Source organism: Protopterus annectens, chromosome 4.part0 (genome assembly GCF_019279795.1).
Source record: "Protopterus annectens isolate FY-2018-M chromosome 4.part0, PAN1.0, whole genome shotgun sequence".
In the NCBI taxonomy this organism is placed as follows: Eukaryota; Metazoa; Chordata; order Ceratodontiformes; family Protopteridae; genus Protopterus; species Protopterus annectens.
Window position 1 is genome coordinate 967,101,997 of NC_056733.1, and position 11,748 is coordinate 967,113,744.

At 40.9% G+C, this 11,748-nt stretch overlaps 1 protein-coding gene across 1 annotated transcript in view; it reads right to left on the reverse strand.

Moving 5' to 3' along the window:
* Nucleotides 1-9,155: 9,155 nt before the first annotated feature.
* The window catches only part of LOC122800157 (interleukin-8-like), a 12,664-nt gene continuing 10,071 nt past the window's right edge, over nt 9,156-11,748 (reverse strand). Inside the window, exon 4 of the mRNA XM_044069671.1 lies at nt 9,156-9,529. Within this exon, the coding sequence (XP_043925606.1) occupies nt 9,492-9,529 (38 nt within the window). The 3' untranslated portion in view covers nt 9,156-9,491. The remainder of the gene's footprint in view (nt 9,530-11,748) is intronic.

Here is an 11,748-nt window from a genome sequence, read left to right on the forward strand (position 1 = left end):
TCCAGTATGTTTAGGAAGGTGTAGTGAGAATCTTGGGGCATGGTGGGGGATCTGTAACAAGCTACAATTTGGATTGCAGTCTTACCTAGTGTTAGTTGCACCTGGAGAATTTCAGATGCATTGTGTTGGGCAACTAGCCTGGAGGTGTGAATATTCTTGGTGTATATGGACACTCCTCCACCTTTAGTGTTTCGATCCTGGTTTGGTTGTCGAAAAGTGCCTAAGACTTCCTTCTGTTAATTCTATAATAACAAATTGTAGATGACCAATGACCATCAAACAACATAATATGACATAGTGCATCAGTCTATGGCTGTCATCCAGTAAACTTATCTGTCAGAAATTATAGATTTCTGGGAGACTGGATATAATAAATTGTAAATAAAACAATGAGAAACTTAACTTTTATTAAAACTGGAAAGTCACTTATTGGTATCCTGCTGTTTAAATGTAATACATTTTAAGGCCCTAACAGACAATAGAAAAATGAAGCATTATTCCAAACAATTATGTTTTTAAAGGTAATGGAGGCATGATCCACATGTTCAGTCATTTGTATATATAATTTTTATAATTCCATTTTTGGGCTCCTTCTATGACTGCTGCCCCCTAGCAGAGTTCACACATATTACAGACCTATACATACACCCGTTCTTTCCCAGTGTATTACCTTCATAGGGTCATAGGCAAGTACTAGGCTATCTGCCCGAGGGCATCTATAAGCCTAGCCAAAATGTGGTGGCTTTTGCCGCCCCCTTAGATTAGTTCCCTCTGCCTCGATCCAGCAGAGCCATTAGTTCCCTGTGCCTCTGTCCAGCAGAGCCACTACAGTGATCCCCGGGGTAAATTTTCTGTTTCCCATCCACTCATCAAGGTTTCTCTTGAAGAGTGTTAGTGAGGGGCTCTGCCTAATGTAGATTGGAATCCTGTTCCAAAGCATGGGGAGTCTCTGGGACAGGAATCTATCCCTCCAGCATGTCCTATTTATCGTTGTGATGAGGTTTAGATCCCTAGAGCATGTGGGTCTTAGGGATTTGTTTTTTTTAGGTGGAGCATGTCCATCAATTCTGGGTTGGACATGGCCTTGTATGTCAAGCAGAGATCACCTCTGAGTAAGCGGTATGCAACCGAGTATAGCTGGAGTTTCTTCTGTTGGGCTGCATAGGGCATATGTTTGAGGCCAGTAATCCTCTTGGTGAGGTACTTCTGTGGTCTTTCCAGCTGTTGCAGGTGTCTTGTAAGGTACATCCCAAAGGGGCATTGTACTCTATGATGGGTCTGATGAATGATGAGTAGAGGGGCACAGTAACCTCTTTTGTTCTAGATGCAAACCCTTTTGTGATTAGGTGGGCCACATAGAAGGATTTTCTAACCACCTTGGCAATATGATTATCAAAGGAGAGATTACTATCTACTTGGGTCCCCATATCCCTTATTACATTTTCTGTATTTAGGGGACTACCACGTATGTGGTAGTTCATGGGTACTTTGTTTTTTCCAACGGGGATGGCAATGCACTTTTTGGCATTTAGCTTGAGGCCATGATTTTGACATCAGGTATCCGTCTCAGTGAGACCCTTCTGGAGGATGTCTGTGTCAGCAGGATAGTCAGTTATAGCCCCCAGTTTGCAATCATCTGTGAACTAGGTCAGCCATAGTCCTTTTGTGCTTGCCTGTACCTCTGAGAAGTATATACCGAACAGGAGGGGTCCCAGGACTGAGCCCTGGGGGACGCCACTTGTAACTGGTTTAGAGTTGGACCTAGAGCCTGCAACTCTCACTGTGTGGGTTCTATCTGTGAGCCAATTGGCAACCCATCTCGTGACATAGGGGTTTATGTTCAGGCTGGTGAGCTTGTCTATAATACCAGAATGGGGAATGGTGTTGAAAGCCTTTGCGAGGTCTAGGTAGGCTGTGCGGACCTCCTTTCCCTCATCTAAATCCTTGGTAACTGTCTCAGAGAAGTCCACCAGGTTTAGGAGGCATGATCTGCCCTTAACAAAGCCAAACTGGGTAGTGTCCAATGTTTGAAGGTTCCCAATGTCTCTGTTAATGAATTCCATGATGATGCACTCCATAGCCTTGCAAACCAGGCTAGTCAGGCTTATAGGGCAATAGTTCATGGGTTCCATTGTGGCTCCACCTTTGTGGAGTGGGATAACTGTTGCTGTGCGCCCCTCTATGGGTACGTAGCCTGTAGACAGGCTGAGTTTGAACAGTGTGTTTAGGTGAGGGGTTAGTTCATTGTGGAGCTTGTGTAAGACACAGCCTGGGACACCGTCTGGTCCCACTGAAACTGTATTTTTGGCTTTGGATAGGGCTGTTTTAACCTGTGTGTCAATGATTCCTAGGGCACTACAATCTTCTGGTATGGTTATGGGCCCTTTAGGGGGTGAGAGGGAGGTGAAGTTTGCACTAAACCTGTCTGCCAGAATGTTGACAATATCAGTCGGTTCAGTGTATTTTGTGCCATTCTGCACTGACTCAGAGCAGATCTGAGCATTTCCACTTACGTTCTTGACATAGCTAAAGAACGCTTTGTGGTTATCCTTGGAGTTCTTGGCAATTTTTCTTTCGAAGCTAGCCTTGGATGATTTTATGAGGGATCGTAGTTTCTTGCTGATACTGATCAGGGATGTCTTTCCTTCATGGGATTTTACTCTTTTCTGTACTAGTTTCCTCCTTCTATTGTATAGCTTGTTTACGGCAGGGGTCCACCAGACTGGTTTTCTTTTCTTGGAGGAGTGAGTCTTGGTTTTGCTTGGGATAGCACGATCCATGCATTTTTGCAGGTGCTCATAGACTGCCTTTGTAAGGGATTCAGCACCTTGGACAGCATTGTCCTTTAGCATAGGGGCTGTGATCTTTTCCACCTTGGTCTTAAGTAATGTGAAGTTTGCTTTTGAAAAGTTTTTCACGGTGGTTTCCTTGATTGGGGGTGGGGGTGGAATGTGGATATCCAGAGTGATTAGTCTATGGTCTGATCTAACCAGGGAGGGTTTGACCTCCGGTGTAGAACATCGGTCGCCCATGTTGTTGATGACCAGGTCCAATATGTTGTCACCCCTGGTGGGGGTGTTGACCAGTTGATCCAGGGCATTCGAGTTTATAAATTCTAGGAAGCGTTGGGCAAGGGAGTTAGTACTTGAGTAGTTCTCCCAGTTAATGTTTGGGTAACTGAAATCACCCAATATTAGGGTGTTTGGTAGGAACTTCATATTTTCCAGTGTCTCCAGAAATGTCGAATGGGGGTTCTGGGTCATGGTGGGTGATTTGTAGCAAGCTATAATTTGAATTGCAGGTTTGCCCATTGTTAGTTGCACATGGATGATCTCTGAGGCATTGTGCTTTGCCACTAACCTGGAGGTGTGGGTATCCTTGATGAATATAGATACACCCCCACCTTTTGTGTTTCAGTCCAGGTTCTGTGGTCGAAAAGTATGGTACGAGCTATAGCCCGGTAGTGCTGGGGTGTTAGCTCTCTGGAGAAGGGAGAGTGCTAGCTCTCTGGAGAAGGCTAAGGAGGGAGTTAGGTTTCTGTTACTGCACAGATATTAATGTTCTCCATACTAAGGAGTCCCTCGAGTGCATGCATTTTGAGGTTTAGACTTTTGGCGTTGAGTAGCATTACCCTCAGTTTTTGGTTACTTGTGCTATTTATGGTGGTGGGTTTGTCTTTTGAGCCTTGCCTAAAAAAGGCACTATGGGGATGGCAAAAGCCTTGGCCAGTATTCAAAAGCCTAAGGGTGACAGGTGCAAGTCATCTCTTGCAAAGCAATGTGGCTTATCGAGCATGTCATCCCAGGTGGACAGACCTTCATATGAGGGGTATTAGAACTGTGCAGTTTAAGAACCAGGAGACCACAGTTAGGCCACTGCTTTTTGCTGTGCAGTACCTTATCCCCATGTGTAGTGGGGAAGCTAAAATGAACATATAGTTCTATAGACTGTCAAGCAAAATGTGTACGTGGCCTTTTTGTGGGCTTCCTTCTGTATCACCAAGGTCTAGCTCATTTGTCTGCATCAAAGGATAACCAACTTTTCTGGAAACGGAATAATTTTCTACCTCATAGACACATGTGGTGTAACAGGTAGTAGGACCATGTTTGGTACTGTATGACCACAAGGCTGTGGGTTTTATTCCCACTCTTGGTAAGTGGATTACTTGCACTCCAGTGCAGCATTAGTGTGGTGCTGCTCCTCTCTTGAGTGTGTTGCCCTTCAGACGAGACATAAAATTGAGCTCCTGTCTGCTTGAGCTGGTGGTAACTTAGGTGGATGTAAAAGATCTCATCTCACCTATTCAATAGAGCAGGGGAAGTTCCCCGATGCCTTGTCCACGTTTTCCCTACTAGTATAAACATCACCTTGGGTCTCCCCTGAAAGGTGGTCACTAGCCAAGTGAGACTAGCCCAGTTAACAAAGAATAATTAAATAAAGTCTGCCTCCTGAATGACTCTGCAGTACCTGACATATTCATTGAACCTGGGTCATGAACTGCACACTTGTCACCTTGCTCCTGAAGCAAGAGGCTGGCATAAATAACCTTTTTTCATATTTTTTTGACATTTTTCTTTCATTCTAAAAGGCCTCATCACTAAATAAAAACTTGAAGCAAGGGACTTCATTTTCATAGATAAAGCATTATGTTGCAGTTATCTTATACCTGTCACCACTGGATTTCCGGATCCTGGACAAGGCTCTCACCTCCCTCATTGTGCCTTTTTTAGGCAATCTCCCAAAGACAAACCTTCCAACATAAAAGATCTGTCAAAAAGCAAATTGAAGGTCATGCTGCCTAATGCTAGTAGCCTAAACTTGAAAATGGACTCACTGGAAGCCCTTCTTACACTGGAAGATGCTGATGTCTGTGCGGTCATGGAAACTTGGTTTAGGGCTGCGGAGAGCACCCCTGTCTTACCAGGCTATACCTCATTCTACAAATTCCAACCTCAAAATGAGGTTGGGAAGACTAAGGGTGGTGGAGTGTATATTCATCAAAGACAGGCACACCTCCAGACTGGTTTGCTAGCACAATGCACTGGAACTACTCCAGGTACAACTGACACCCATCCAAGTTATAGCTAGCTATAGACCCCCCCCATGACTCAGGACACCCACTCCTCTTACCTGGAGCTACTAGACTCCATCAAGGTACCCCCTAACACCCTGATCTTTGGTGACTTCAACTACCCCACCATAGACTGGGTGAACTATTCTTGCACTAACGCGCTGTCTCAATGATTCCTCGACTTCATTAGTTCTAATGCACTAGACCAGCTCGTCTCATCCCCCACAAGGGGAGATAACATTCTGGACTTGGTTCTCACCAACATGGGTGTCTGCTGCACTACTCCCATAGGATGTCTTCCCTGGTTAGATCAGATCATTGGACAGTCTCATTCAAAATTTCTATCCCACCCAACCCCCCCAGTCAAAATCAAGCTAAAAAAACTCTCAAAAGCTAACTACAACCTCCTAAGAGAGGGTATCTGTAGCTTCACACCATTGCCCCCCCAGAGCATGCAGACAACTATGCTGAACAGTGCGCCAGTGCAGTATAAAAGCCCCTGTACAACTGCATGGACTCAGCCATACCCAACAGAACTAAAACCTGCTCCTCAAGGAAACACAAACCTGTTTGGTGGACATCCTCTATCAACAGGCTTTACAACAAAAGGAAGAAACTGGTGTCCAAGGGTAAAAAGGCACAAACTTGCAATTGGAAAAACTCCCTCCCTAGCCTTAACAAACAAATTAGATCACTAGTGAAAACCTCCAGGGCCAATTATGAAATGAAACTAGCCTCCATAACAAAGGGAAACCATATAGTCTTCTTCAGTTACATCAGGAACCTCCATGGCAAAGCCCAGGTTTGTTCCAAATTATTACTTAACAATATCACTTACACTGATCCTGTTGACTTAGCCAACCTGCTAGCAGATAGGTTCAGCCCAAACTTCAACCCCCTGCACCCCCAAATGCCCAGATGACATCCCCGATACTTGCCCCATGCCTCACATCTCCATAGATCAAGTGTTACAGGCCCTATCCAAGGCAAAAAACACAACTTCCATGGGACCTGATAGTATTCCAAGATGTATTCTGCACCATCTCCAGCAAGAACTGGCTTTGCCATGAGTACCCCATTCAACCACAGCCTAAGTACTGGTTTCATTCCAGCAGAGTGGAGAACCACCATTGTTATCCCCTTGTACAAAGGTGGTGCCACTACTGACCCCAGAAACTATTGCTGCATTAGCTTGACAAGTCTGATCTGTAAAGCCATGGAGTGTATTATTATGAATCTCATAAACAAGGACATAGGCAATCTCCAAGCACTTGACCCTACCCAGTTCAGATTCGTCAAGGGAACAACTTGCCTGTTGAACCTGGTTGACTTCTTTGAGACTGTCACCAAGGCCCTGGATGAGGGAAAGTCAGTACATACAGCTTACCTTGACTTGGCCTAAGCCTTTGACACAACCCCCCACTCTGGCATCATTGAAAAGCCAACAGCTTGGTGTAAATCCCGATCTCATCAGGTGTGTGGCCAACTTGCTCACCGACAGGACCCTCAAAGTCAAAATAGGCACCTCCACCTATGATAACAGACCTGTCACTAGTGGAGTTCCCCAGGGATCTGTCCTGGGACCTCTACTGTTTGGCATCTATTTCTCGGAGGTACAGGCAAAGACAAAAGGCCTGTGGCTGACCAAGTTTGCCAACGACTGTAAGTTGGGTGCTGTCATTGACTCCCCAACTGATGTTAACAGACTGCAAGAGGGTCTCACAGCAACTAATGACTGGTGCCAAAGTCATGGCCTCAAGCTGAATGCAAAAAAATGTATCATCATACCATTCGGCAAAAACATGACCCCTACTGATTACCACATCAATGGCAACCTCCTAAGCACACAACCTGTGGTGAGAGACCTGGGCACTCAGGTTGATAACATTCTTACATTCGACCATTGTGTAGCGGCAGTGGTCAGAAAAGCCTTTTATTTGGTTCATCTCTTAAGTAAAGGGATTGCATCCAGGAAAAAGGAGGTTATTACCTCTCTGTACTCCTCCCTCATTAGACCAATAATTGAGTATAATTCCCCATTTGGGATGTACCTCTCCAAACATATTCACCAACTGGAAAAGCCACTAAAATACATCACAAAGATAATCCATGGCCTCCAACACCTGTCCTATGCAGACAGGCTCAAATCACTACCACTCTACTCAGTTTCATACAGATTGTTCAGGGGTGATCTGTTTCTCACCTACAAGGCAATGTCAGATTCTGCCCTACTAGAGATGATACATATCCCTAAATCTAACTCCTCACACACTACCCACTCAAAAGACCTAAACCTAATATGTGACATTAACAACACCTGCTGGAGAGACAGGTTTGTCTCCCAGAGCTTTCCTCGTCTCTGGTATAGACTTCCCATACATGTCAAACAGAGCACCTCACTGACCCTGTTCAAATGCAGCCTTGATAAGTGGATGAGAAACCACAAATTCATCCCAGGGGTTCCACCTGTGTCCCTCATTGACAAGGGTGACAGGTGCTGACTGAGATTTCTTTTAGGGGATAAACTTTTGGTTAGGCTTGTAAGGGCACCAGGACCATTAGCCTAGTAACCTCCTATGATCCTAACCTCCCATGATCCCATGATAAGTAGGGTCATAGGTAAATACTAGACCAGTTGTCCTTGTGGGCCATTTTAATCCTAGTCAATATCCCTCAAAGGTGAGAATCATCTATACCGTGTGTGAGTTAAACACCTTAACCATTATGCAACCCCATTCTCAAAATTAATCCAACTACCTGGTGCAGGAAGAGAACCCCAGCCTTTTGATCTTCTGGCACTCAAGGGAAGTGTGCGCCCTGTTGAGCTACTGTCACTATAATGTCTAACATATTTATATTATCTGTTATAAAAGTTTTGTTCTCAGCTATAGAAACAAAACATTATAATCCTTGTAAATCCACCCCTACGATGCATGAATTCCAACATACAAATTGTTATTATCAGTATTCTGCTCAAGGTATTTTATTAATTTACTGCTTTATGGCAAATAAGCGTATATATTTTTATAAATTCTTCAGATGCTTTTAAGACTTTTCCATAATAGGATGGAGAACTTGAACAAAACTTAACACCCTAATCATTCTAATTAGTTTGAGTGGTCATAGCTGTAACTGTTTTAATTATTGGGAGATCCAGATATCCAGTGCCAATGGATCAAATTGTTACTATGCAAAAGCATGGAAAATCCATCTTATTAGCATTCTAGTAAGACCCTCGGGAGCTGGGAGACGGTCCAAATAAATAAGCATTGTACACATAGCTGTTTGAATGGCTTTGATTAGCTTTACAATGAAGAAATATATGCATCTCACATTTCTTTTGTTTTTGAGCAGTATCACATTAGTAACATACAGCAGTGGGCACACTTCTTTTTCAATACTATTCCAAAAAGATTTAGCCATGGTTAACTTTTTAAAATAAACCATATTTTCCAGGAAATCTCACATTCTGTTTTAGTAACCATCAGTCTAGGGCACAGAGTGAGGTGATCATATTTCACTTAATCTGCTGCTCAACTGCATGTCTAGTACAAACAGCATGATGAACGAACTGGGGAGGGGGGCAAAACCAACTGCATGTCTAATGCAGACTGCATGCCTAGTACAAACTGCATGTCTAGTGCAAACTGCATGAGAAAAGAACTGGGATGGGGGCAAAACCAACTGAATGTCTAATGCAAACTGCATGAGGAACAAACTGGGGGAGCAAAACTCTGCTGTGATCACTGAGTTTGTTCTTTAACATATTGTAACTTGATCAGTCATATTGAGAACAACCTTGCTAACTCACCATTTCTGTACAGATAATTTGTAAGAATTAAAACATTATTACTAATTTAATCTCAGAAGCAAAGTGTATTTTGTAGGGTGGCAGTGAAATAGTTAGATTAAGTAGTCAGTTCTAAAAGAAAGACACAACTTCCATTTTATTTTATAAAAAAATAAATGTTATTAATTGACAGTTACTTGCTGACAACTATTTTTAATATAATATTTTAAATTTGAAGACTAGTCTGTATTTCAAAATATATACATTGTATATAAGTAGTACAGTATAAATAGTTTTATCTCATCTAAGTTCAGTTATTTCTAAACAATTTCTCACACTGTTAAATTTTAACATTATCACAGTATTTCATTTCAGCATTAATTGTGTCATACAGTATAGCTATCTTGTATATAATTAGCATTATCGAAAATAAAATTTACTGTTCAGGATGCATTTTTCAGTGCTCTATTTCACAAATATAAATTGTTTTATGATGGGCAGTAAAAAATAAGTTTCTCTGAAAAAGATACAAATTATTCAAAAGTATATTTCCTCACAATACAGAAGAGTAAACAAACAAAAAATCCACTTTTTCGGAAAGTAACTCCTTGCGTTGAAGTTGTAATATTATTATATAGCTTCAATGTATGATTCCTTTAGTCTTCTTCCTAGAACATGCACATAAAAATATTTTATTATTTTTAATTCACATGGTTACTTTTCATCACCACTATTAAGCCCAAACTAATACAATCATTTGGATTAAATAACCAGCATAACATAGTTTAGAAATTATTAATATTTTGTTAATAAGGATCCTTAAATGAAAAAAAAAGAGAGGCTAGGTACTAAGTGGGAAAACAGATAACTAGAAATGAATCTATTGCTGTTTTCAAGGATTAAATACTGGATTCCTATTACATCATAATTACATTACTCCAAAATATTCGCAATGAGAAATGTGGGAACTGTTTTCTACATTTACAGTAGAATCCTTGCCACTAAATATGTCCAGAGACAATGGCTAAATAAGTTGATATTGATCATGCAATCAAATGTTTAAAAAAGCACATCAAAGGAAGATGCAAACTGTCACGAAATAAACCAAAATCTGCATTATGAAACAACTCATGTTCCATTATGAATACTCACATCTCTTTTAATCAATGAGTGATTCTAACTCAAGAAATGTGAAATCTTTGGAGATTTCTAATTAAAAAAGGAATAGTTCTGAGGTTACCAAACACAAGAGATATTTTACTTATGGTTTTATATGTGGGGAATTGCATCCCCTTCAGAAAACAAAGTCTATCATTTATCTCTCCCTCTCTTTCTCTAGCTGTCTATCTCTCTCTATATCTGTCTTTATCTATCTATCTATCTATCTATCTATCTATCTATCTATCTGTCTGTCTGTCTATCTATCTATCTATCCATCTATTTATCTATCTGTCTCTATCTATCTATCTATCTATCTATCTATCTATCTATCTATCTATCTATCTATCTATCCATGTATATAACAACTGTTTTAGGCATCGACTGTGGTGTGCCGTATCTTGTAGCAAAACTTGGATCACAGACTATATGCTAACAACACGACGGTATAAAAATTGGCTCTAGATGATTTGGTCACTTTGATTAATGTCACCAAAAATAGGCGTTTTCTATCACATTTTGTATTCCTTTTCGCCCGGTTTATATTTTCTATCACATTTTGTATTCCTTTTCGCCCGGTTTATATTTTCTATCACATTTTGTATTCCTTTTCGCCCGGTTTATATTTTCTATCACATTTTGTATTCCTTTTCGCCCGGTTTATATTTTCTATCACATTTTGTATTCCTTTTTTGCCCGGTTTATATTTTCTATCACATTTTGTATTCCTTTTTGCCCGGTTTATATTTTCTATCACATTTTGTATTCCTTTTTGTCCGGTTTATATTTTCTATCGCATTTTGTATTCCTTTTCGCCCGGTTTATATTTTTTATCACATTTTGTATTCCTTTTCGCCCGGTTTATATTTTCTATCACATTTTGTATTCCTTTTCGCCCGGTTTATATTTTCTATCACATTTTGTATTCCTTTTCGCCCGGTTTATATTTTCTATCACATTTTGTATTCCTTTTCACCCGGTTTATATTTTCTATCGCATTTTGTTTTCCTTTTCGTCCGGTTTATATTTTCTATCACATTTTGTATTCCTTTTCGCCCGGTTTATATTTTCTATCACATTTTGTATTCCTTTTTCGCCCGGTTTATATTTTCTATCACATTTTGTATTCCTTTTCGCCCGGTTTATATTTTCTATCACATTTTGTATTCCTTTTTGCCCGGTTTATATCTTCTATCACATTTTGTTACTCTGTTTGTTTCTTTCTTTTACGAACTTCCTGGACTTATTTCCATATCTGGCTCAGTTAAATGTCTATTTTATAGTCCTTACATATGCTGTTTTGAGACTCTGACATTCATTTTCAACCTCACCTATTTTCTCTTCATCCTGAGGTTACGGCCGGCCTTAGGCATAGGCAAACTAGGCAACCGCCTAGGGCGCCATACAGGCCGGCATCATAAAGGGCGCAATTTGTGTATATTTATTTCTGCATTTATTTTGATTAATTTACTTTTCTTATTATTAAGTAAATTAATTAAAATAAATAAAACATAAGGCACTGGAAACATAGTGTGTGGGGGAGGGGGCTAGCACCCTCCCACTTTTATACCTGCAGGTTGGCCAGATGCTTCACCAGTTAACCAAAAGAAAAAAAAAAAAACACTTCACTCGACTCAACGGTAGTGGAGTCTTCTCCTTTAAGGATAGGATAGCCATCTCAGCTGAAGAACTAACCCGTAATACCCCCAATCTACTTTTGTTGATAACT